The 26,283-nt window shown below is 33.9% G+C and overlaps 3 protein-coding genes across 3 annotated transcripts; all 3 read left to right on the top strand.

Moving 5' to 3' along the window:
• Window positions 1–1,609: 1,609 nt before the first annotated feature.
• Window positions 1,610–3,840, top strand: LOC105125394 (Peptidase C78, ubiquitin fold modifier-specific peptidase 1/ 2). The gene is made up of 6 exons (XM_011025808.1): window positions 1,610–1,716; window positions 1,798–1,874; window positions 2,528–2,616; window positions 2,754–2,865; window positions 3,027–3,129; window positions 3,328–3,840. The coding sequence occupies exons 1-6, from the start codon at window positions 1,656–1,658 to the stop codon at window positions 3,555–3,557; spliced, it is 672 nt and encodes a 223-aa protein (XP_011024110.1). The 5' UTR covers window positions 1,610–1,655; the 3' UTR covers window positions 3,558–3,840.
• Window positions 3,841–4,995: 1,155 nt separating this feature from the next.
• Window positions 4,996–10,058, top strand: LOC105125393 (MA3 domain-containing protein). The gene is made up of 4 exons (XM_011025807.1): window positions 4,996–5,600; window positions 5,774–6,042; window positions 7,543–7,637; window positions 7,859–10,058. Exons 2-4 carry the CDS (start codon window positions 5,814–5,816, stop codon window positions 9,674–9,676), a joined length of 2,142 nt encoding a protein of 713 aa, XP_011024109.1. The 5' UTR covers window positions 4,996–5,600; window positions 5,774–5,813; the 3' UTR covers window positions 9,677–10,058.
• A 13,715-nt stretch (window positions 10,059–23,773) lies between these two features.
• On the top strand, window positions 23,774–24,937 carry LOC105125391 (uncharacterized). Its single transcript, XM_011025806.1, has one exon. It carries the CDS (start codon window positions 24,031–24,033, stop codon window positions 24,790–24,792), a length of 762 nt encoding a protein of 253 aa, XP_011024108.1. The 5' UTR covers window positions 23,774–24,030; the 3' UTR covers window positions 24,793–24,937.
• The last annotated feature ends 1,346 nt before the right edge of the window (window positions 24,938–26,283 follow it).

Raw genomic sequence — 26,283 nt, 5'->3', positions numbered from 1 at the left:
TTTTTTTTATCTTGGAGACTAAGTAATAACAAATTAAACCAGGAAAATATGCAAGTAAATAATGTCAGTCCTCTTAAATGCACACAAGTGATCCAAACACAATGTTTTAGTTTCCCACTAATTTAACCAAGCTCCACAATTAATTAAGAGGATCAGATCTTCGATGCTAAATAGGCTCCAAATTAAGGTAATTGAATGTAGAGGCGAGCTATGTAATTTGGTTATGGGCAAGCACAAAATATAATATTAATGCTAAATACTAGTTAACAAGTGTAAAAACATACCAGGAATGATGATTTTCAATGGATAAAATTTCTGACCGTATGATATGGTAGTGAAGGATTACGTGGCAGCTGACATGGCAAGGTATGCTGATGAGGCCGATGACGTGGCGACGTGCTGACGTGGCACGGTCTGATGACGTGGCGGTGCGCTGACGTGGCAGGAGCTGCTGACGTGGCTAGGTTAATTATTTCTGCCTAACACTCCTTCTACTGCTTTGTCGAGTTTCCTTCGTTATTGTTGCTGGCGGCGCGACGTGATTGTTGAAGGCGAGGATAGTTGGAACCTGTTGAGAGTGGTGGTTGTCGTCGGTCGGTCCTGCTGCTCTGCTTGTGGCTGACGGTTGAAGGCGACGACACGGGGAAGCGGTGGCAGATGGAGATCTGTTGATGCCACGGAGAGGACAACACTGATTAAGGTGCTGCCACCGACGAGGATTTACTACTGTTAGCGTAGGCGACCTGTTGTGGCAGTGGCGGCGCTGTTGATCTCAGTGGTTGTAGGTGGTGTCGCTGCTGGACGGGGCCTGTTGATCCGGTGTCGTTGTTGAAGGTGCTGCTGGTGGAGGCGTGGCTGATGGCGCTGATAGGTTGTAACGCTAATTTGGAACTGAAAACATGGAGCTGCTGTTAACCCGAAACAATGTTGGCTGTGATGGATTATGTGGGTAGCGGCGTCCGATTTGATGATGGAGACGATGAACAGTGAATAGTGAATAGTGAACAGTAGGGGTTTCAACAGGGAACGTTTTTTTTTTTTTTTTTTTTTTTTTCGGATCAAACCGAATTTAGGGTTTAATATAAAAGTTATAGACCGTTTAATTGTAAGAACAATTAAAAGCCTTGCTCTGATACCAAATTTGATGCGGAACAACAAACAAAAGAATTAAAATCGGGAAAAGAAAGAAGCTTTTAGAGGAGAAGTTGAGAAGAGAAAGCAAAGAAGAAGAAGAAAGGGGATTGGAGATATGCAAAATCTGCAAATTTTCATTAATCATCAAAACTAACTCTCACAATGACAAGAGAGCATATAAATAGTAAATTCTAAAACATCCAACTAATGGGCTCGGCCCAAACTGTTTAACATAAATAATAAGATAACAATGAACAGGCCCAAATAGGCTAAATAAATAAAATAACAATGCAATGGGCCCAAATGGGCTTAGTCTCCCAACCACAGCGTGACAGGCTGGGCCATCCTACGCCGTCTTCGTCCATATACTCGTATAGTTTGTGGTGTGGGTCTGGTGTCCCCATCAGTTTAGTTTCAAATAGGAAACATTCTGCATGGTTTGCAGTGGGCGTCTACCTATCATGTTTTCCTTTCCTATTTCTCACTTATTGTCTTTTATGTACTAACCTTAAAATATTTGTATGATAACATCAGGGCCTTCTTTGCTTAAAGATGTACATATTGGGATTCCAAGTGGCGGGGGTCAGTGCTGCTGCTGTTTATTTTTCTGTTGTCCAGCAGTTCCTCAACCCTATTCATACTGAATTCGTACTTTTTATGCAGTCTCAGGAGGCGTTGTCTCTCTGGTTCAAGGTTCTTATGAATACCATCACTATCTTCAAGATGGCTTTGATGATTCAGTAATGAAACTTTCTTTCTCTGGTAGATTTTTGTTTTGAACAGCCATCCTATTCTTTAATAGCTGAAGTATATACAGGGGTACTTAAGTTGGTTGTGTGGAAACATTGGTATGTTGGGTAAATGATCACAGTCACTCTTCCTGATAGCATGTTTCTTGTTGTGAAAAAACTACAACAATTATTGATGAAAAGAAACTAGAAAGAACACAAGATTTAATGGGGTTCGACAATGTACCTACATCCACAGGAGCGAGGAGCTTTTATTTTTTTACCATGTTGAAATAGGGTTGCGAAGTATGTATTTATAGGAGATCCTAAACCGTCCAAGGAATCCTAACCATTCAAGGAGCATTGATAATTTTTTCTAATACCCCTTTACTATACTGCCCCGCTTCACTTTGGTATCTGTCTATGAGCCACAAATTACAACAATTTTAATGCTGCTAATGTGGAACAAGAGCATCTCAAGGCTTTTATATATTTATTTCTTGATCTTGTGTTGGATCGGTTGTGATTTGTTGACTTTTTATGTAATTCCTGAGTCTATGTTTTGGTGTTCATTTACTGCATTGTTAGGGAAATTCCTGGCATATATATTAATCATCTTTTGCACCTTATTCCTAACTGTATCATGTTCATCATGTACTTGATAGGGCTGGGGCTGTGCTTATCGCTCTCTGCAGACTATCATTTCATGGTTCAGACTCCAACACTACACATCCATTGATGTTCCTTCTCATAGGTATGAATACCAGGAACATTTTGGAGTTCTTAAGATTACCTTTACCATGTGCTTCAGTTGGCCTAATAGCTGTACTAGATTAAAAGAAGTCTGGTTTCAATATGTGATTCATTCTGATAAACCAGCATTTGTTGCAGGGAAATACAACAAGCACTTGTGGAGATCGGAGATAAAGATCCTTCTTTTATTGGATCACGTGAATGGATTGGTGCTATTGAGTTGAGCTTTGTTTTAGATAAACTTCTGGGCGTACGTATGCATTCCATCCAACTTGAAAACAAACCTTTATAACTGATATTGGGGGTTTTCAGCTGGCATTTGCATATACTGTTGCAAGTGTGCTCAGAATCTTTTGAAATGTCAAATTTCTGCCATTGGGTTTTGACAGGATGATTTACTGTGTTTAACAGGTAAGTTGCAAGATCATAAATGTTAGATCCGGAGCTGAGCTTCCTGAAAACTGTCGAGAGCTGGCCTTGCACTTTGAGAATCAAGGAACACCTATCATGATTGGTAAGTGGATAAAATATATTGATATGGTTTCTCCCATTTATTTTTCTACCGAATGCATCTTCTCTCTATGAAAAGATTGATTCTGCTAAGATGGAATGCTTTTCTGCATGGTGTTGTATAGTGTTCCCCAAGAAAGTAAAAATATAGAAACTGAATAACCAAAATACTAGTCTCTTACTATGTTGTACGTAAATGTAGGTGGTGGTGTTCTTGCATACACCCTTCTAGGAGTTGATTACAATGAAGTGAGTGGAGATTGTGCATTTCTAATACTTGATCCTCACTATACTGGCAATGATGATCACAAGAAAATTGTAAATGGTGGATGGTGTGGATGGAAGAAGGCTGTTGATAGCAAGGGAAGGAATTTCTTTTTACATGACAAGTTCTATAATCTTCTCCTGCCGCAGAGGCCCAACATGGTGTAGTAAGAAACATAGATAGACAAACAATCTGATACTCCCAAGCCTCAACCCCTTTATGTAGAAAGTGAAATCTTCTAGCAATTTACTTGGCATGAAGAGTGTTATATACTAGGAGGGGTTGATACAAGCCACAGGCAAATTTCTCCGAGTGTTTAGATTTAAGTTTCGAGTGTGCAGCGAAATCTTTATTTTTTCTCTTCATTTTTTGATTGAGTTTTGCTTGCAAGGAAATTATTTAAGCTATTTGGTAAGTACAGGGAAATTATTTTCTAATGCAATGCTTGTTGTATATGGATGATACATTTAAAATCTGAAAAGAAAAAAACTTAGGCTCAATTTGGAAGTTCGAACTTTCTAAAAGAAATGCCCTGTTAAAATGGATTTGATTGATTCACCACGACCTTACCTTTATGTTTAAGTCATCTCGCTCTCTTTTGATATTCTAACCTTAACATGGTGAGTTTTTTTTTTTTCTGTTATTAAAACCATTACTCTTTAGTTTAATGCACATAACTAATGCTACCATTGCTAATCTAAATCAAACCAAATTTTATGGTTTAAGTTGAGATATGATATGGTGGGCTTCAAAATCGAAATCAACGAACTCAATAGTGGTAGGTCTCTCGCTCAAGCCCACTAACCAATGGGGACGAGCTCAAACTTGAATCAACTCCCACCTTGGTGGGTTCAATTAGCTTGCAGGAGGTGGCCATTCACATTTTTTGGGTTTGGGTTACGCTCTTGAAATCTAGATGGGGAATATTGTATTCCATGTGTCTGAAAATTTTGTATATTTAGGATATTGGGGCGACTTGGCTTGAAATCTAAGATGTTTTACACGAAAATGATTTTTATGGAAAATCTCTAACTATTTTTATGCAATGTTTCAGAGAAAACTCTCTACCAATAGTCTCAAAAATTTATGTTATGCTGCCAAGGCTACGCATCTCAACATATAAGCCCAGCATGCTACTTGGTCAGATAAATTTTGTATGCTAGTAATTTTTTTTATTTTTAAAAAATTATTTTTAATATTAGTATATAAAAATAATTTAAAAATATTAAAAATATATTAATTTAAAGTTAATAAAAAAATAAAAAAATTTAATTTTTTTTTAATATTTAAAATACAGAACCAAAACAGGACGATAAAATCATTCCTGACCTTACTTGTCTACCGCTCTCCCTTTCATTCTAGTTAGTTTTGCCGCCCTTCTTCTTTAAATATGTAAAAGCATTCCTTTTTCTTTCATTCAAAACACTATCAATTTCAGGAATGTTTCTTTAAATTAAGTGAAATCAAGGAAAAAAGATAAAGCCTAACGCATAGCTTCTGCCACCAAAAAAAAAAAAAACCATACAAATATCTCCTCTTCACGCATCCCTTGCTCTTCCCTCACCCTGTATAAGGGAATAGAAAAACTACAAAGGATAGTTTAGTAATTGAAATTGCTGGGAAAAACCCTAAAGATGCTCCAACCCTGCCGAGTTGACACAAAAGACAGACAACAGTCTGTAGATATAATGCCACGTGGATACTCAAGCGGTAATATACCCAAAACCCCCGGTGACGTGTAACCGTTATCGTAGCCTCCCTATAAATAATGTACACTTCCTCCCCGCTCCACCATTCTTATTCCCACCCTTCTCTCCTCTCCTTAACTATAGATTGAGACAAGAGAATACCTTACTCTAACTTACTACTTCAATCCAGGATCCACTCGTTTCGTTCCATCTCATCTAGGGTTCTATCCTTCTATTCAATTCAATAATCTTGCCTTTTTTTTCTTCTTTTGGATCCGAATCGGAGGTGCTCCGATTTGGAGATCCGGTTGCTTCTCCTGTCTGTCTTGGCTCGAGATCCGAGCCAAGCACAGAGGTATTGGGTTCGGCTACGGGCTCCGTTTCTTAGATTTAATCTTTTCTCTCTTCAAGTGTTCGCACGTTCAGTCCTTTTACTTTCTCTCTCTGATAGCGATACTGTCGGTTGTTGTTTTCTTTGAGTGGGTGTTTGGTTACTGAGAAAAGGAGGGAAAGTGAAAGACAGTGAGCATTTTGAATTTTTTTTTTCTTCAGTTTCTGTTTCTTTTTATTGATTTTTTCTTCAGTTTCTGTTTCTTTTTATATTTCATGAAATATTTTTTATTCACTCATTTTATTTTATTTAGAAACTAAGAATGTTTACCTTACGTATTTATTTATTTTTATTTAATTTGCAGTTTAGATTTGAGGATTGTATAGAATTGGACAAGTGTAAAAATGGCGACGAGTGAGGGGTTTCTGACGGATGAGCAGAGGGAAATGTTGAAAACAGCTAGTCAAAATGCAGAGAATTCGTTGTCTTCGTCTCCCAAGGGTTTGTTCCCATCCCCATTGTTCTCTGACCATCACTTAAAAGTTCCTGCTGCGGGGAAATCCGGTACTGCTGGGGTTGCGGTGAGGCATGTCAGGAGATCACACTCGGGGAAGCATGTGCGTGTTAAGAAAGGTGGGTTGCAAATGGAGTGGTTATAATTTGTATGATGACTCGTGAGTAATAGTCTGCTTGATATATGCTTAATGGATGTATAGCTTCCTTTGTTTTGAATTTCAGTATAAGATTTGAATCGATTTAGCTTTTTATTTAGCTTACATTCAAATGGTCATTCTGATGATCTAGTGCAACTGTGCCATTTTATTTTGGGATGAGATGCTTTCGGATTATCTTAAATTTATTTGAGGGATTGAAAATAGGTGTATTGGATGGTGGCTAGAACATGGCTTAATTAACTTTATAGATTTCAGATAAAATATGCTTGGATAGAAGGAAAGATCAATAGTAGTGAAATGGGATAACTGGGTGATAATATGGAAATTGATTGAAAACCTACAAACAATGTGCTTGTTTTTGAGAATGAATGAAACGACTCCTTGCAGCGTACTTTACTGAACTTAATAATTGTTATCGCATAGTTTAAGCTTGTGGGTCTATGACACTTTACTGAAGAGAGAATATTTATTAGAATGTTAAAGGATGAGTATGTTTCTTGTGAGCTTTTCCTTTATGATTTAACTTTTTAATATGTGTCTTGTGGAGGCTGTTTATCTACATTTAGAAGATATATTATCTTTACATCCGCAATAAGATTTTTGTGCATCTATTATCTGCTGAAAGCGGTGATAACTGTGCATATGAGCCCAAGAAACTCTGGATATTATTGATCATAATAAGCATAATGTATGGCTAAGGAGATTTTCATTTTCTTCTTAGTGCATGATAGTTATAAGATTAAAGTTATTAAATGCTGATACATTAATTAACTTGTCCTCATTGCCTACTCTAATCAGCATAGCTTGTGAAATATTTATTCTGATGATACGATATAACCTTCACTGAGAGAGTGACCTTTTTATAAATTTTCAAGGGAAGTTAGGGGCCATAATACCCGGTTCAATGGTTGAATGCCATCCAACTTTAATCTAATGTAGTCTAATGTTTAGTTGTATGTTGATGATGCTGATTGAAGGAATTGAAGAATATCAAATACTACTAATTTGATGATATATACCAGTTTTGTATCTTCATACTGAATGACTGGGATTTTTTGGTTTGAGGGGAGCCTGGCCTGTAGAAGACCAATGGCTCCTTTGGGGTTCAGAACACAGAAAAAATGCGCTACGCGTTTTTGTGTCTCAGTTTGGTGGCACTATATTGCACTTGATTATAAAGCTCATTGAACAGTTGGTCCACACTGTTTTGACATGTTAATCATTAGTTGGCACTAAATAACCAATCCAATGAAGAGAGAACAAATTAGTGCATATTAGATCAGTTTGTTTACAAAGTCCGGCAAACAAATTAGTGCATATTAGATAATTTTGTTTACAAAGTCCTGCAAGCATGGCCAATAAAGAAAGAATTATTAGTTTTATTGACACTATTTTTATAAGAAAAAGTTATGGTTATCTTCATGCTGATTAGTGTTTGTCCTCTTTTCGATCATTTCAGATGGCGGTGGCGGCAAGGGAACATGGGGAAAACTGCTTGACACTGATGTTGAATCCCATATTGATCGAAATGATCCTAACTATGATAGTGGAGAGGTAAGTGCCGTTCCTGCAATGTGATTTATTCATCCCAAACTTTTTGAATTTATCTTTTTGTGTTTGTCGATGCTCTTGGGTAAATGTATATATGCCAGGCTCTTAGTCTTGTAGTGCTCCTATTTTTGTTCTTTATTGCTTGCTTTTCTCCTCCGAACTGTTTGGGTAAAATGCTCGTATCATGACTTGTAGATTTCTCCCTTCTGTCCTGTTATTGACAGGAGCCATATCAGCTTGTTGGGGCAACCATCTCAGATCCTTTAGATGACTATAAGAAGGCTGTTGTTTCAATAATAGAGGAGTACTTTAGTACTGGTGATGTGGAAGTGGCTGCATCTGACCTCAGAGAACTTGGGTCTAGCGAATATCATCTGTACTTTATCAAGCGACTTGTTTCCATGGCCATGGACAGGCATGATAAGGAGAAGGAAATGGCTTCAGTTCTGCTTTCTGCACTGTATGCTGATGTCATCAGCCCATCGCAGATTAGGGATGGATTTGTCATACTTCTAGAGTCCGCTGATGATCTTGCAGTTGACATACTGGATGCAGTTGACATCCTTGCTTTGTTTGTAGCTCGTGCTGTGGTCGACGATATCCTTCCTCCTGCTTTCCTCACCAGAGCAAAGAAGGCCCTACCAGAATCCTCAAAGGGATTTCAAGTTCTGCAAACTACTGAAAAGAACTATCTTTCAGCCCCACACCATGCAGAACTTGTGGAGAGGAGGTGGGGTGGAAGCACCCACATAACTGTCGAGGAAGTGAAGAAAAAAATTGCAGATCTGTTGAGGGAATATGTGGAGAGTGGAGATGCTGTTGAAGCCTGCAGGTGCATAAGGGAGTTAGGAGTTTCATTCTTTCATCATGAGGTTGTTAAGAGGGCTTTGGTTCTTGCCATGGAGATCCGAACTGCAGAACCACTTATATTGAAGCTGTTGAAGGAAGCTTCTGAAGAAGGCCTGATAAGTTCCAGTCAAATGGCAAAGGGTTTTGCTCGATTGGCAGAGAGCCTTGATGACCTTGCTCTTGACATCCCGTCTGCAAAATCCTTGTTTCAATCCCTCGTCCCCAAGGCTATCTCTGAAGGATGGCTTGATGCTTTGTTCATGAAATCTTCAGGTGAAGATGGACAGGCACAAGCTGAAGATGAGAAAGTAAAGTGGTTTAAGGAAGAGGTTGTGACAATAATTCATGAGTATTTTCTCTCAGATGACATCCCTGAATTGATTCAAAGTCTTGAAGACCTTGGAATGCCTGAGTTTAACCCGATTTTCCTGAAAAAGCTCATAACCCTGGCCATGGACAGGAAGAATAGGGAGAAGGAAATGGCATCTGTGCTGCTTTCAGCTCTTCACATTGAGATATGTTCAACTGAAGATATAGTTAATGGTTTCATCATGCTTCTGGAATTCGCAGAAGATACAGCGCTGGACATTCTGGATGCTTCAAATGAGCTTGCACTCTTTCTTGCCAGGGCTGTAATTGATGATGTCTTGGCCCCTTTGAATCTAGAGGAGATAGGCAGCAAGTTGCAACCAAATTGCAGTGGAAGCGAGACGGTGCGCATGGCTCGATCACTTATTGCTGCCCGTCATGCTGGTGAGAGGCTCTTGAGGTGTTGGGGAGGTGGGACTGGCTGGGCTGTGGAAGATGCAAAGGATAAGATATTGAAGCTACTGGAGGAGTATGAGAGCGGGGGTGTTCTGGGTGAAGCCTGCCAATGCATTCGTGACCTTGGGATGCCCTTCTTTAACCACGAGGTGGTGAAGAAGGCGTTGGTCATGGCAATGGAGAAGAAGAATGACAGGATGCTGGATCTGCTTCAAGTTTGTTTCAGTGAAGGCCTGATCACTATCAATCAGATGACCAAAGGCTTCAGCCGTATCAAGGATGGGATGGATGATCTGGCTCTCGACATTCCGAATGCAGAGGAGAAATTTAATTTCTATGTGGAGCATGCTCAGAAGAAGGGGTGGCTGCTAGCATCTTTTGGGTCATCTGTTGGAGACGGCTCCTCAAAAGCAGTGGCGGCTACTTGAGAAGAAAAGCGTATGTCCATTTCTCATTCTCATGCATGCTGTTGCCTATATAGATCTCTCTGAACTGTGTAAGGGTCTCTTATGGTGCTCAGAAGTGGGGATGGGTTGGTAGATGCTGCTGGATGTTTTGGATTCCTTCTGATGTTTCCCCTTTTTTGTGCTCATCTGATGGAGATTCTCGTGAGATCCCAGCCAGTGTGTATAAAGTAGGTCCCTTTGTTTTATTTCCTGACATAGCTTTAGGCGCATCCGAAGAGCATGCTCTAATATCCTGTGACGTTGCTATGCATGCAATCTGATATGGTTAAGTACTCCGGATTAATTTCCTTTATTTCCCAGAAGCCTAGAATTATTATTATAATTTTTTTTACGAACTTTAATTAACTTTTACTCTCTCTCTCTCTCTCTCTCTATATATATATATATATATATATGGGTCTGCTTAAAGGACCTTTCTTAATAATCTTTGAATGTATACCATTTCTTATATTACCATTGTTGTAAATGAAATTAGAATTATCAATAAGAGACATGATTCTCCATATTGTAAAATCTTGTTTTTAAAAATCGAGAGCTTAGTGCTAATTAGCTTAAGGAGGTCATCTAAACCTCTTTCTGAGAATCATTATTAACAATTGAGTAGGCTAAAGCTGTATGATAAATTATAATTCCTGTTTACTATGTTTTTGGGATAAAAGTGAAAATTATTTCATGAAAGGCAACCAAACACACTTAAACTTACAATCAAATCCTTTCCAGAAAAAAAGATAACTAATAATTTATTAGATTTAACGTTAGGATATTATAGAGAATATATTGAAATGATTTTATTTTAGAAGATCAATATTAAAAAAATATCACAGAAAATAATGATAACTTATTTCTATTTTATTCTAATTTTTTTAATTATTCCAATTAAACTAAATCAATAAATAAAAATCAAAGTGGAGAATAAACACACCCATCATGAGTGATTATGAGTTCTTAAGGATAGGATTTTGATATCATTTACATTTGAATCCAAACTCAAAACTACTATTATTCATATTTGGTTCATTATAAAATATATGCATAGATATGAGATAAACACACCTCGCAAGCTGAAGATGTCTATAAGCAGCCATTGGCACGGCCAACACCTGAACAAGCACATGCCGTATTCTCCAACCTGGGAAATCTCTACTGGCAGCAAAGGAAACATGCCCCCTGCCAAGGCAATGTTTACAAGGGCTCTTGAACTATAGCCTGGCCATGCTCCGGCATTCATCAATCCTGGTCCGGTATTTCTAGCCAAGGGTTCGGTAGGAGAAGGCCAAGTACTGCTCCAACAGAGCCCTCGAGGCAGACTCGTTACCAAGTCCAATATGATTGAAGCAGAGTCTGTGTTTAAAGTGTGTGCTGGTTCGTCCTCGTGTCGTTGTCTGGATTAATACCTGAACAAGGATAAAATTGCAACAGGTTGAGGATTTAGCTGTTAAAATCGATGTCATTATAATTCCAAATACGATGCCGGGTGATTTTAATTTTGCAGTTCCAATAAAAGAGTCGATGAAAAATTAAAACGATTTTTCTATCAAAACAAAAGTGAGCTAAAACATTAAAATAGATTTATTTAAAGACTGATTCTTCAATTAATTAAATTTTCTTCAATAGCTTTTCATTTAATATATTAATATCAAATATATTAAAATACAAAACAAATGAGTTATTAAAGTAATTTTTTTATAAAAATATATACACATAAAAAAATCATATTTATTCTATTTAAAAAGTCAGAATTTAATTTTTTAAATGGTTTTTATCGTTAAAAATTGAAAATACTCTAAAAAGAAAGGGGAAAAAAAAACGAAGAATTAAAATCCTCCGAATCTCTTAAGAGGAGTTGTGCTATGGTGGCATCGACCATGCTTGATTATTTTTTACCTCTGGAATATCATCTTATTTTTGTCTAGTCAAATCATATCTTCTGTTGGCTCCACTAATCGGGCCAGAAATTAAGAAAAATTAAACTGAGTTATGAAAAAACTTGTACAGTTTCTAAAAAGACGTTGTCGTTGTGTCTTTTCACAACTGATACAACGTCTTTCTTAACTGACACGAGCGCAGACATGTTGCATCTCGTCTGCGTCTTCTTTTTCTGGATTTCTGTTTTTCTCTGTCCTGTTCTCTTCCTCCTCGACATTTCTGCTGGGTTTCGGGTTACATTAGAAACAGTTAAGTGGGGTATTCTTAACCTCAAAAAAAAAAAAAAAAAAAAAACTGGTGTACATTCTTGTCTCCAGTTCAAGGATCAAAGTTGATGTCTTCAACTTGCTTTCTTCGTCTCTTCTCTGCTACTGGTATTAAGATTTCTGTTTTCTCTACGCTTTTTCTGTTCCTTTGTGTTAAGTTTATTATTTCTTTTAATCGATGCGTTGTTTTATTTGCTGTGCTCCAATTGCTCTCCATATTGATTTGGATGATTTGCTTTTAAGATTTTGTGACATCGATCTTGGCATGCATGAGTGGTCTGTTTTAAGGATCTTCGTGACAGAGAAAGTTTAACTCACTGCGAAGATCAATAGCAATTGTCTCACGCTGCCGTGTATTTTCCTTATCATGCCTGTGATTTCTGACACTGTTGATCCTTTTCTTTCCTACCCTGTTTGCTTTCTTTGGGTTTAGTTTCTTTTTTAGTTTTGCATGATCCAGTCTATTAGGGTCCTTTTTCCTTTTCTTTTGTTGTTAATTCCTTGATTAATAAGATCGCTTAATCTTTGGAGATATGTAATTTTTCTTCTGGCCTTGTAGATTTAAGAGTGATTGAGGAGATCTGTCTTTGATATTCTTATAGCTATGCTGTTTATAAGGTAAACTTTCATTGCTATCAGACATTCATTTGAAGTTGATGTGGTGTTCCTTTGTGCTTTCGAATTGCCAGAATTATTTATAACGACGACCATCGACACGAGCTATGTCATTTCTACAAATCCAATTTCCGAACACCTTGACTGAATCCAAATTATGTATTGATGTCTGTGGATTTCCTGCATGTGCCATGAGCACCGAAAGAAGTTTCCATGGCTCTTGTCACTCTGAAGGTGATCTTAATGAAAGGATTGCTTCCCAAAGGAAAAGGTCTGTGTTCACCGTAATATTTAATAGTTTTATTAATTTTGTTTTATGGAATCACGACAAACCATTAAATAATATTATTATTAATTATTTTGTTGGTGATTTTTTTATTATATTCGGCTTGAAATTTTTATTTTGTATTAAAAATTTTAAAAAACCCTTTAAATTTTTTAATTAATTTCTCACTATTTCACTCACTATTTTAAAATAGCACACACTGTCATTTATGTATTAATTACTCATGTGTTAGAATATATATTTTGTATTGATAAAATATTAGACAATATTATTATTAATTAGTTTATCAGTGATTCCTTTATAACTTGTAATTGAGTTAATGGATTTTAATTGAACATAACCGATATGAGATATGAACAATTCTCTTCATCTCTAGAATACACCGATGAACATAAATCATCAGTATTTTCATTGATGATGTGAAATTTGAGTAGTTTCCTTCACCTTTAGAATACACCAGTGGACATAATTTGTTGGTGTTTCCATCCGTGATGTGGGATGTGAACAATTCCCTTCACCTTTAAAATACACCGATGAATATAAATCATCGGTGTTTCCATTGATGAATTGCATAGTAAATGAAAGATTGTGTCTGTATTTCCTATCTATTTAAATTGAAAGTCGCACCAATACAATAACAACAGTTTACATAACAATTATAACATAAATATTTTTTTTATAGGATTTTATTCATAAATATTACATTATAAAAAAGTTGCTATACACTTTCATGTTTTGATAGTTATAATTTATTTTTTTTATTTTTCAATTGAATCGTCATTAGCTCCATCACAATCTTGAATCTTGATAATATTGTTATCATCATCTTCATCGACTTGTGTTTATCCGTTGGAGCTCAGAAAAACATTCAAAAAGATTTATATCAAAGATGTGGAAATTTGAATTTTTTTCTAAGTTAATCAATGGAGCAACTCGATATTGTCCAGCCAACTTATTAACTTGAAAGATATCATTTTCTACACTTGTGTTTTCATTCTCATCCTGAATATCAACACGACATCTAGGTTTTGTTTTTAAAACGAATAACTAATTAACTCTTGAACTATCCTTTCTAAAAATAAGTGATGTATGTGTAATAAATATGTTATCATTGCTTGGCAAAAATAAAGGCATTGTTTTTTATGTTGCGGGGTCTAGCTTTTGAGTTAATTTCGACCAGACCATAATAGAGATCTACTCTAATTTCTCTATCAGTGGTGTCATACCAATATCATTTGAATAAAAATACTCTATTATGCTTGCTATGATATTACAATTCGATGACTTTTTTTAATTTACCGTCATAGTTAACTTCAAACTCACTACAAGTCGATCTCTCAACACAAACATCACTTTTATGTCTTTCTTTCATGCATGTATTTTTTAGTATGAAACACATATCTATTGATAAAATACCCGTTAAAACACTTAACTTTTCTTTCAGGACCTCGGCTTAGTAAAAACAATGAAGCATTAACATTTTTTCTCATTTGATAAACCTTGTACATCAAGTACAATAATGAACAATAAATGAGAATTTTGTAATGAAATTAAGCATCATGATATATAATGAGTTTGTGATAATATTTACATGCGTTTTGAATCATATGAAAAACTAATTTTGTAATTGAAAGGTTTGGGATTAGATCATCTATGAATTATTAAACAACAAATATTGTTGATGTTGCCTACAAGGTTTTAAAAATGTATGAATTTGTGATATTATAATAGATAAATAGTCTATTTATAACAAAGTTTTAAGTCGCACATATATATTTACTGAATAAAATATTTTAATTCATCATAGTTAAATAATATATAATTATATACTTGTTTGAATTCTATTTCAAACAAATATTTTTCATTTAGAGCATTTTTAGTTGTGGGTCATTTAGGATTGAAGAATATTCACAAGTTTCAACTCAAAGGCACTTCACCACCATCATCACGTCGTGGAATACCATTGATTCTCATTCTTAAATGAGGTTTGAAATAATATGAGATAAATATCAAGATCTCCTCAACAATATAGGTCTCACATATCGAAGCCTCAACATGCATCCTGTTCTTAACTCTTTTTTTTTTTAAGATTGAACAAGTACGTGCATGGAATAAACAAATATCTTTAATTAAAAAACAATAAAAATACATTAATAATTACATTGCATCTGTGATATCTAACTCTTGAATGCATATATCTTTCTATACTAGACTAGACCTTTAATTTTTCCCTCATACGGTAAATGTGTAGGTAAATGTTCAATCGAGTCACAAAATAATATAGGGAATATCATCTTAAGTTTGCATATTATCTCGACAATATTCATTTGAAGCTTTTTAATGTCTTAAGTTTGCATATTATCTTGACAATATTCATTTGAAGCTTTTTAATGTAAAGTGTCAGCAACTTGGTGGAGCATATATCTTTAAAAAAATTACTAATCTCCATAAGCGTTCTTATATTTTTTTTTGCGATAAATCACGATAAGTTAATGGAATGAGCATTTGAATAAACATATAGAAGTCATAACTCTTCATTCCATACAATATGCATTCCTTTAGTTTAATCATCCTTATTATGTTTGAGACATCTCTCTTTTGAAAAAACACACTCTTAAGTGATTTGTAGACTAGTAGTTATGCATTCGTCTCTAAATCGAAGCTTGTTTTGGGCTTTGCAATCCTAAGCTATCAAAAACTAACTTCATATTTTTACAATCACAAAACAATGATATAGCTATTCTAGTATTGATATTGTCATTTATCTTACCCTTCATGTCCATAACCGCATTGAAAATGTTCTCAAACACATTATTTTTTATGTGCATGATGTCAAGGCTATGGCAGAGGAGATTGGTTTCTCAAAATGAAAGCTCTGAGAAAATATTTTATTTTACCCAGCTATGGGTCAAACCAAAATCAGGAAACTTTTGTTTACTGAATAGGAAACGAAACACAATGTCATCGTACTCTGACACCATATTATGTAATTTTTCACTAGAAAAACATGGGGGTACAACATCGTTGCACCTTTTCAACTTTGCCAACAAAACAAAGAACTATTTATTTGTAATAAGAGTATGGTAGAAAGGATAGTTGGGTCAACTTCTAGTGCTAGAAATGTGCATGAAGTTGTAAACGATAACAATAATTATTTCATGAATATGGTTATGGATGTAATAACAATGAATCAAGGTAATGATAGTCGTCCAATCGTAAAAGAAGAATATAATACAGAGGTGATGAGGTTTTTTAATCTTTTAAAAAAATTTGATACCATTATGCGAGAGCTGCATATATTACAGTAAATTATTGGTCATTACACTAGTGTTTTTTAACCTAATAATGACTTGATGGTAAATATTAGATTAAAAAACACTAGTGTAATGACCAATAATTTACTGTAATATATGTAGCCATCTAATAATGGTTCATCAAAATCTTTTAAAAGATTAAAAAACCTCGCCAAGTCTGTAGTTTGTTCTTCTTCTACAATTGAACATTAACTACCATTACATCCATAACCATATTCTTGAAAGCATTACTGTTATTGTTTACAACTCGATGCATGTTTCTAGCACTAAAAATTTACCCATCTATCCTTTCTACCATGCTCTCATTACACACAAGTAGTTCTTTATTTTGTTGGAAGAGTCGTAAAGTTGCAATGATGTTGCACCCTTATATTTTTCTGGTGAAGAATTGCATATATGGTGACATTATATTTGGTTTCCTATCCGGTAAATAGAAGTTTCCTGGTTTTAGTTTGACTCATAACTGGGTAAAGCGAAGTATTTTCTTGAAGCTTTTTTATTGAGAGATCAATCTTCTTTGCCATAACCTTGACGTCATGCACTTAGAAAATAATGTGTTTAAGCATATTTTCAACATGGTTATTGACATGAAAGGGAAGACAAAGGACAACATCAATGCTAGAATGGATATAACGTTGTTTTGTAACTGTAAAAATATGGAGTTGGTTTTTGATGGCTCACGAGTTGTAAAGCTCAAAGTAACTTTCGCCTTATAGAAGTATGCACAACTATTAGTTGACCGATCGCTTAAGAGTCTGTGTTTTTCTGATAGAGATGTCTTGAACATATCAAGGTTGGTTAATATGAAGGAATGCAGATTGTATGGAATGAAGAGCCATGATTTCCACGTGTTTATGCAAACGCTCATTCCATTATTAGTTTATCATGATTTATTACCAAAAAACATGTGAGATGCGCTCATGGAGATCAGTCATTTCTTTAGAGATATATACTTCTGCAAGTTACTGATACATTATATTAAAAGGCTTGAAACGAATATTGCCGAGACAATATGCACACTTGAGATAATATTCTCTATATTATTTTTTTACTCAGTGGAGCATCTACCCAAAAGTTTGAGATCCAATCCAATATATAAGGATGTATGCATTCGAGAGGTTAGATATTACATATGCAATGTAATTATTAACATATTTTTATTATTTTTTAATTAAAAAATTTGTTTAATTATATGCAGATACTTATTCAATCTTAAAAAAAAAAAAAATAAGACGCATGTTGAGGCTTGAATATGTGAGGTCTATATTGTTGAGGAGATCTGATTTTGATATTTATCTCGTACTATTTTGAGCCTCATTTTAAAATAAAAATCAAGTGCATTTTACGACATGATAATGGTGAAGTGCTTTTGAGTAAAAACTTGTCAATATTCTCCAAACCTGGATGACTACAACTAAAAATATTGTAAGTGAAAAATATTTGTCTGAAATAAAATTCAAACAAGCATATAATTATATGTCATTTAACTGTAATGAATTAAAATCTTTTATTCAGTAAATATATATGTGCTATTTAAAAATTTATAATAAATGGACTATTTATCTATTATAATATCACAAACTCATATATTTTGTAAAAGCTTATAGGCAACATCAACAACATTTACTGTCTAATAATTCATAATTGATTGAATCTTAAACCTTTCAATTACAAGAATAATTTTTCACATGGTTCAAAACACATGTAAGTACTATCACAAACTCATTATCTATCATGATACTTAATTTCATTACAGAATTCTTGTTTATTGTTCATTGTTGTACTTGATGTACAAAGTTTATTAAATAAGAAGAAATATTAGTGCTTCATTGTCTTTACTAAGCCCGGGTCTTGAAAAGAAGTTAAATGCTTTAATGGGTATTTTATCAATGGATATGTGTTTTGTACTGAAGAATACATGCATGAAAGAAAGACATAACAATGGTGTTTGTGTTAAGTGATTAACTTGTAGTGAGTTTAAAGTTGACTATTACAGTAAATTATAAGAGGTCATTGAATTGCAATATCATAATAAGCATAAAAGAATATTTTTGTTCAAATGATATTGGTATGACACCCACTAACAGAGAAATTAGAGTAGATCTCCACTATGATTTGATCGAAATTAACTCAAAAACTAGACTTCGCAACGTAAACAATGTCTTTGTTTTCATCAAGCAATGACAACAAATTTATTACACATACACCATTTTTTTTAGAAAAGATTGTTCAAAACTTGATTGGTTATCCATTTTAAAAACAAAACCTAGGGATCGTTTCGGGGTTATTCAGGTTAAGAACGAAGACACAAGTGTGGAAGATGATGTCTTTCAAGTTAGTGAGTTGGCTGGACCATATCGAGTTGCTCCATCGATTATCTTAGAAGAAAATTTAAATTTTCATGTCTTCGATAATAGTCTTGTTGAATATTGCTCTGAGCTTCAGCGGATAAGCACAAGTCGATAAAGATGATGATAACAATGTTATGAAGATTATGATGGAGCTGATGACGATTTAATTGAAGAAGAAATTATGATTAACTATTAGAACATGAAAATGCATTCAATTGATTAACTAATATTTATGGATAAAATTCTATACAACAAAATATTTATTTTATAATTTTTACGTGAACTGTTATTGTGTTGTGCGTGCACCTTTCTATTTAAGTTTGCAGTGAGGATAATCAGGGAATAGAGACACAATCTTTTATTTACTATGTAACTTATTTATGGAAACACTGAAGGTTTGTGTATGATCGTGTATTCCAGAAGTGAAGGGGAATTGTTCAAATCTCATATTAATGATGTTCAATTAAAGTCCTTTGACATAGTTGCAGGTTACCAAGGGAATCACCAATGAACTAATTAATAATATTATTATTTAATATTCTGTCGATATAAAATATGTAATTCAAAGCGCGGGTAATTAATGCATGTCTAACTATGTGACTGTGTATATTAAAGTAGTGAGGGAATTACTAACATACCAATTAAAAATCCTAGAGAGTTTTTTGAAAATTTTATTGCGAATTGAAAAATTCAAGTTGAGTATGCCGTGGGAATCATTGATGGAATAATTAATAATAATATTATGTAATAGTCTGTCAGAAAAAACATAATATAAAACCTAGTGAGACAGCCTTCAGTTCATTTTTTTCTCTTGTTCCAAATTTTGAATTCTCTTTGTTTTTTTCCTCTCAATCCCTAGTTCTATTTTCATCTTCAAATTTTAGAGGTATATATTGTGATTCAGTTTACTTAATGACTTATTATTTTTTTGTTTTTTTTTTCAATTTATTAACAATATTTTTTTGTTTTTTTATATTGTGCAAAAAGAGTATAAAAGTAAACATAATGTTAAGGTAATCATTTTTTATTTCTCAAGTCTATAATTGTTTTCGTATTAATTTGTTCCTTATTATATTGTTTTTCTTGCCATGATTTTTTTTATTATACATGTTGCTTTAATGTTTGATTGTTTTGTTGAATATTTTTCTTGCCATGATTTTTTTTATCTCAATTTTATTATACATATTGCTTTAATGTTTGATTGTTTTGTTGAATTTTAATTCATTGTTATTGTTAATTTGTAGTATAAATGTTAATTGAATATATAGTAATAAATTTTAATTTGTATTATTGTTAATTTGTTGAATTTTAATTATTCTTGCCATAATGATTTTTTTATCTCAATTTTATTGTTTGATTTTTTTTCTCTATTTTATTGCTAAATTTGTATAGATGTTAGCTTATATATAGGAAATTGTTTTTTCTATTTTATGATTTAAAAACATTATGTTATCATGTTGAAAATGAGATGAAATTGAATAATCTAAAATTTTTGGTAGAAATAAAATAAAATCAACTGGATTGTGGCATATATTTTGAATATTTACAGGTTTGAACATTTTGGGTAGTCTCTAGGGATGTGATGCTGAATTTTTTTACAAAAATTAAATTTGATTATATAATTATACATCAAATTTGTGTAGTGCATAGAACAAAATCAGCTATACGTCATGAGCATATGATCATAACTAGTTCTTTTAGCAGCGATGATGACATGTCATTAAGTGCCGACCAATAAGAGGCACCTGCGTCAACTCACAACACTGTCTCTTTCAGCGCAATTCCACAACATAGAGGTGATATCCCTTCACAATAGGATCAATTCTCACGCAAGTACGAAGCACATTGGAAGGATGATTTTTTAATATAAGTTTGTTTTGATTTGAGTTGGATTGTGTTTAACATTTTATGAATAACTAATATTTCATTAATTTTATTGATTTTTATATTCACTAAAATTAAGGTTGTCTGAGTAATAATATCGACATTTAAATCATCGATGAAAATTTTATTATTTCAATGTAATCATGTTTCTAAACATCCTGATTGAAAACCTTATATCTATGCATGATTAAAATTAGTTTTTTATGTTATATTAAAATTAGTGATTTATTTTTTATAATTTTTTATGAATATAATAAATTTAAGTGGAATAGCGCAAATAAACAGGAAGGTTTGGAAAATCACACTGTAACTCTAATGTTGCGAGGAAGGTTTGGAAAATCACACTGTAACTAGATAACATCGAAGCAATACGATATTTTTTAAAAAAAAAATTATATATTAAAATCTAATTTGTCATTAACTTATATAAAATACATTTGTATCACGTGGGTTGTGTGATTTTGGGTATGAAGCGTAGAAAAAAGCTAAAAAATATACCAGAGATAATGCTCTATCAGGTTCGAATGACATGGCAGTTTAGAGGAATTTCAAGCTGTTATACATCCTGGATGTGATGTCCAAGTGGTTCACATGACACTCACGGTCCAGTGCCGAAAACCAGCAAATTCACGATTTGATTACCACACCCACTGGCAGCTTCGTTCCATTCATTACACATGTGAAGTAGATGGTAAGATTAACTTTAATGACATCTATCTTTCATTAATTTATTGTTATTTATAAATATATTTAACTTACAATATTTATTTTCTTACATGTTATGTCTCTTTGACATGAGTCGAGCCCAATGAAGCTTTTTGTTGAGATATACTTACAGAGTAAAGACCATTAAAAAGGGTGCAATAGTTCGTCGATAACCATGCTCAACATTTTGTGATATGTTTATTCAACTATTTTCTTTCATAAGTTAATATTTTCTTGAATTGAATTTAATGATTTCTTTTTCAGTTTTCAAAAGACATATAATAGTTTGTTGAGGGAGAGATATGGGGATAATCCTTCAACTCATTTGGATTTTGATTAGATTTTAGGATGGAAACAGGATCGTCTGGTGGACCCAAAAGAAATCAGGTGCACGAACTCTCCAACACTACAGTCGAGAACTTGTGGGTAGCCTGCCTGAAGTGTCTCAACTATTAGGAGCTCCTAATCGATATCGAGTACCCAGTCTTAAGAGTTTGTGACCTTGCAACAACACATGACTCATCTCACCAAAAAATATGAGCGACTCTCAGCGGATTATGTACCATTTTTTTTGCCATATGGTCCATGGAATGACTAGCATACTCCTCCTCTTCCTGCAGCACTGTCATTGTTCTTGTTTAATTCTTATTTGAACAAATAAAATTGTAATGAATATTTGGATTTTATATTATTCAAGTTTATTTTTACATATTTTAATTTTTTATTATTCTAAATAATTTTATATTAATTATTTCATATAATTTTAATTAAAAAACATTTTTTAAATTACCGAAGGGATACCGACCACCTTAATCCATCGATGTATTCCAGAGAGTTAAAAAAAATTACAGCATAGGCCATTATTACTGACGCAATTACTTTATCGGTATATTTTCGATAAGCATACTGACCGTTGGTATATTATAAAGAGTTAGAAAAAATTTGTTGTATATGTCACTATCATTGATATAATTACTTGTGTTAATATATTTTTGATGGGCATACTGATTATTGGTATATTCCAGAGAGTTTTTGTTGGTATTATTTTAGTTGATAAATTTTTTTAGAGTGTATTTTTCATCTATAAAACTATTAATTTTTAATTATTATTTTTACCTATAAAAATGGAATTACTGACAAATGAATTTTTTCAGTAAATTTTCACTAATAAAAAGATGAAAATATTATATCAATAAAATTGTTAAATTTTATAGTGCTATAGGAATAGAAGAGACCATTCCATGTAGGGGTGAGCAAAAAAACCGAAAAACCAATTAAACCGAGAAAACCGGAAAAAAAATAACAAAAAAAAAAATCGATTAAACCAATTAAAATTTTGAAAAAACCAGCCGATTTGGTTCGGTTTTGGTTTTATAACCAAAAAACCAAACCGAACCGAAATCGAAAAAAAACCGAGCCAAAACTAAGTCAAACCAATCCAAACCGGAAAAATCGAGCCAAACCAAGCCAAAACCGAGCCAAACCGATTTGAACCGGTTTTCCCCCAAAAAAACGAACCGAACCGAAACCGGTCGGTTTGACCCGGTTTCGGTTCGGTTTCGGGTTTTTTTTCAAAAAAAATTTTTTTCGGTTTGATTACTTTTTTTTAATAAAAACCGAACCGAACCGAAAATGATCACCCCTAATTCCATGACAGGGAGTTCCTGATCATGAGTATCTTCATACAACAATCTTAGTTGTAGCAGATCACAAAAATATGACCCATTCTCTTCTCTATCTATCTAGGCAAAGACTTCATTATCCCATGAAATATTTGTTTCAGTGGACTATTCACATGATGTTTAAAAGTATAGAACCATGACAAGTCTCGACGTCCATCGGTGCAACCTCTCAGCTCAAAACAACTTTTAAACACTCTTAACTGATGATGAAGCCTCTCCCAGCAGTGACTAATGAACTTATCAAATGTTGATAATGGTAACCAGTCATTTTAGTGAAGATGACCCATACGCAAGGAAGGCACGACGGAGAGAAAAACAAAGATTTTAAATTTTTCTTATTTTTTTTTTGGAAATTTTAGGTATAAAAAAAGGAGCCTTCCCTGCGGCGGAGCATGACCATCTAGCTAGTGATCGCTATTTTTCCTGGTTATTCAATGATGGGAGGGAGAGTATCCTTGTTTTACCGTTGAAGACCTATATAATACTTTAAAAAAATAAATAGTTAATATTCTTAGCAAGAAGACTTTGTTCCACATCCCTCGTGACTGTGGGCTCCAAATTCGGTTGTGAAACTTTCCCCTTTTGTTGAGGACATATGTCGTTTTCAGCCACCGCAACTTTTTTATTCCATCTTGCTGCAGGTGGCGCCACCACATAACTGTAGCCACCCCCACCCACCCTTGTATATATTATATTTTAAGCGATTTTGAGATTGTGGTGGAATTTATTTTTAAAAAAAATTATTTTTAACATAATTTATTAAAGCAAATTAAATATAAAAAAATCAAAATCTAGCACCAGTTGGTGCACTTTAGAAATGATATTACTACATTGTTATATTAAAGAAGAAGGATTGATGGAAGCAAGGAATTTTGAACTTCTTTTTTCACGAATTACAACTCGCGAACCGAAAATACCGTGAATTAAGCAATCTTTTTATACTTTTCTATCAACTTTTTTTTAATAATATTATTACATTATTATCAACTTTATTTTATATAATGCGTCTGGATTTTTCTTTTCTTCTCTAATATGTTAGTGAAGCCACGAGTAAGACAGCCAATAGCTATCCTCAGGTATCTTCCACTATTTGCAGTCCAAACAAAAGCCAAACGTCTCTCATCACAGCACATCCTTAAACTTATCACAATCATCGAGAAACCTCCCTCATACAAAAACACCATCAAGAACTCATAACCTCAGGCCTCTCTCCCCCTCTCCGATCCCACAGCCTCAGGAGGCCAATAAAGCTGCAAAACCCTAGTAAATATTTATATATGTGAGATATGAACACCACCATTCCAAAACTACCGTTCATTATCAAACCCTTCCTTCTCTCCCTCTTGCTCTCTCTTACGGTCCTCATCTTCATTGCCTTACAAACTCCCCATCACATCAAAACCACCCCACAACAACCAAACACCATCTCCTCCAAGAGCGGTGGTGGCCTTCGTATCCGGCCGGGGTATTCTTCTTACGATGAATACATTCAGCGACAACTCAACAAAACCCTAAACCCTAAACTCCGGCAGATATGGACAACACGGGATTGGGAGCGTAAAGTCCGAGTGTTTGCCCAGTTTTTTGAGTCCTTAAAGCGAAGAAACCTCTTGCTTAACAGTTCAAAGGCATTATCGATCGGTGCTCGTGTGGGGCAAGAAGTGTCGGCTCTAAAAAGTATAGGCGTGAATGACTCGATCGGCATTGACTTGGTGCCTTACCCACCACTTGTAGTGAAAGGAGATTTCCATGCACAGCCCTTCATGAACGACACTTTTGATTTTGAGTTCTCTAATGTGTTTGATCATGCCTTGTATCCGTGGAAATTTGTTAGGGAGATCGAGCGGACGTTGAAGCCTGGTGGAGTTTGTGTTATACACGTGGCGTTATCAAGACGGGCTGATAAATATTCAGCTAATGATTTGTATAGTCTGGGGCCATTGGTTGATCTGTTTAAAGACTCCAAGTTGGTGGAGGTTCGGAAGGTTGACGGGTTTGGGCTTGATACTGAGGTGGTCTTTAGGAAAAACAAAAGGAGAAATATTTAAAGATTTGTTTTTTTTTTTCTTGATTTTTGTATTCTTGTTGATTCATTAAGTCAATTGTGTTTCTCTCTTTCTTTCTTTTAAGAAACATTTATTTGTGGTTGAATATATTGGTTGAAATTTTGTTGATAAGATTATGATTGTGACATGTAAGTGTGTTATATTAATTATATTAATTAGTAGATAAATAAAGAAAAAAATATAACTATTAGATGATATATATAAATATATATACACACAGAGAAAATAATAGATGTTGTTTTTTAATGTGTTTTTTATTTAAAAATATAGTAAAATAATATTTTTTTAATGTATTTTTATATTATTACATTAAAATAATTTAAAAATATTAAAAATTAATTTTTAAAAAAAAAAATCAAGATTGACACCCTGCTTTACAAGATTGAAGGGGATAAAAGATTATGATTTAAAGTATTTTTTATTTAAATAATATTTTTTAAAAATTATTTTTTATATTAACAAATCAAAATAATCTAAAAACATTTTAAAAAATTATTTTAAACTAAAAAATTAAAATTTTTAAAAATATAATTGTAATTGCGTTTTCAAACACGAATAATTGAGCTGTGGTGGTGTAGGTAATCTCTTAATGAATTGAGGTGGTGCAACAATTGAGTTCTTCTACATGCACACATGGAATGTTAGCTAGACATCCATCAACCAAGCTGAGGTAGGGTACGTAGTGATAGAGCCACCTAGAAGGACAGCCCCCGTGCCATATCTGATCAATATTAATTTCCATTAGTGTTCGAAATATTAATTATGAGATTTGGAACAATATTTAACGCTTTCACCGAACCAAATAAATTCGGTAGACAGGCTAGCTAGCTGATAATTAAATATAGAAAATGCTGGATCTACTGATTACAAGTGTATATATATATAAAAAAAAATATATATATATATATATATACACACACGCACTAAATTTCTGGATTAGAAATTATTATATATATTCATAATTATTATGTGCAAGTTTTTGCGAACTCGATTCCTATACAAAACGCAGACTTGTAAATATACGATCGAGGGGTGGAGCCAGGGGAGGTTGTGGGGGCCGGCATGCATAGTTTAGGGACAAACCAGCCGTGGAGGAAAAAAACATGAACTTGTGACCCCTTTTCATCATCTTGCGCTTGATATGAGACAAACAGTAGAGACTTGTGAGACAATTAGAAGCAAATATTGAAGGAAAAGACGGTGAGAGCCGGACAGAATTGACTGTTTGTTGCCGGAAGCAACATCGGGACCAATTTAGGTCCCTGTCACCTCAGAAAGTATCCGGTGGGATGGATGAGAACGAAGCTTATTTTTGCTCATGCTAGCTGTAAGAATATTGTAGCTAGCGAATTAGTGAACGTTTAATGCTGTGGTGAGCAAGTGTTGAACATATAGCTCTTTTCGAGGATTTGTTTTTTTAACAATCCGGCCATGGAAATCATATATGCTGCTGCGTAGCAATCAAATTAAACA

Source organism: Populus euphratica, unplaced genomic scaffold (assembly GCF_000495115.2).
Source record: "Populus euphratica unplaced genomic scaffold, PopEup_1.0 scaffold22.1, whole genome shotgun sequence".
NCBI classification, from domain to species: Eukaryota; Viridiplantae; Streptophyta; class Magnoliopsida; order Malpighiales; family Salicaceae; genus Populus; species Populus euphratica.
Note: the sequence above shows the minus strand (reverse complement) of the source record. Positions and strands in the feature narration are given on the sequence as shown.

What these genes read in the sequence shown, in the direction of transcription:
- LOC105125394 (XM_011025808.1), top strand. Translation starts at nt 1,656, where the DNA reads ATGATAACATCAGGGCCTTCTTTGCTTAAAGATGTACATATTGGGATT. An exon ending in AAGATGGCTTTGATGATTCA is followed by an intron (nt 1,875 to 2,527) that starts GTAATGAAACTT and finishes TGTACTTGATAG; the next exon opens with GGCTGGGGCTGTGCTTATCG. An exon ending in ATTGATGTTCCTTCTCATAG is followed by an intron (nt 2,617 to 2,753) that starts GTATGAATACCA and finishes CATTTGTTGCAG; the next exon opens with GGAAATACAACAAGCACTTG.
- LOC105125393 (XM_011025807.1), top strand. Translation starts at nt 5,814, where the DNA reads ATGGCGACGAGTGAGGGGTTTCTGACGGATGAGCAGAGGGAAATGTTG. An exon ending in GCATGTGCGTGTTAAGAAAG is followed by an intron (nt 6,043 to 7,542) that starts GTGGGTTGCAAA and finishes CGATCATTTCAG; the next exon opens with ATGGCGGTGGCGGCAAGGGA. An exon ending in CTAACTATGATAGTGGAGAG is followed by an intron (nt 7,638 to 7,858) that starts GTAAGTGCCGTT and finishes TGTTATTGACAG; the next exon opens with GAGCCATATCAGCTTGTTGG.
- LOC105125391 (XM_011025806.1), top strand. Translation starts at nt 24,031, where the DNA reads ATGAACACCACCATTCCAAAACTACCGTTCATTATCAAACCCTTCCTT.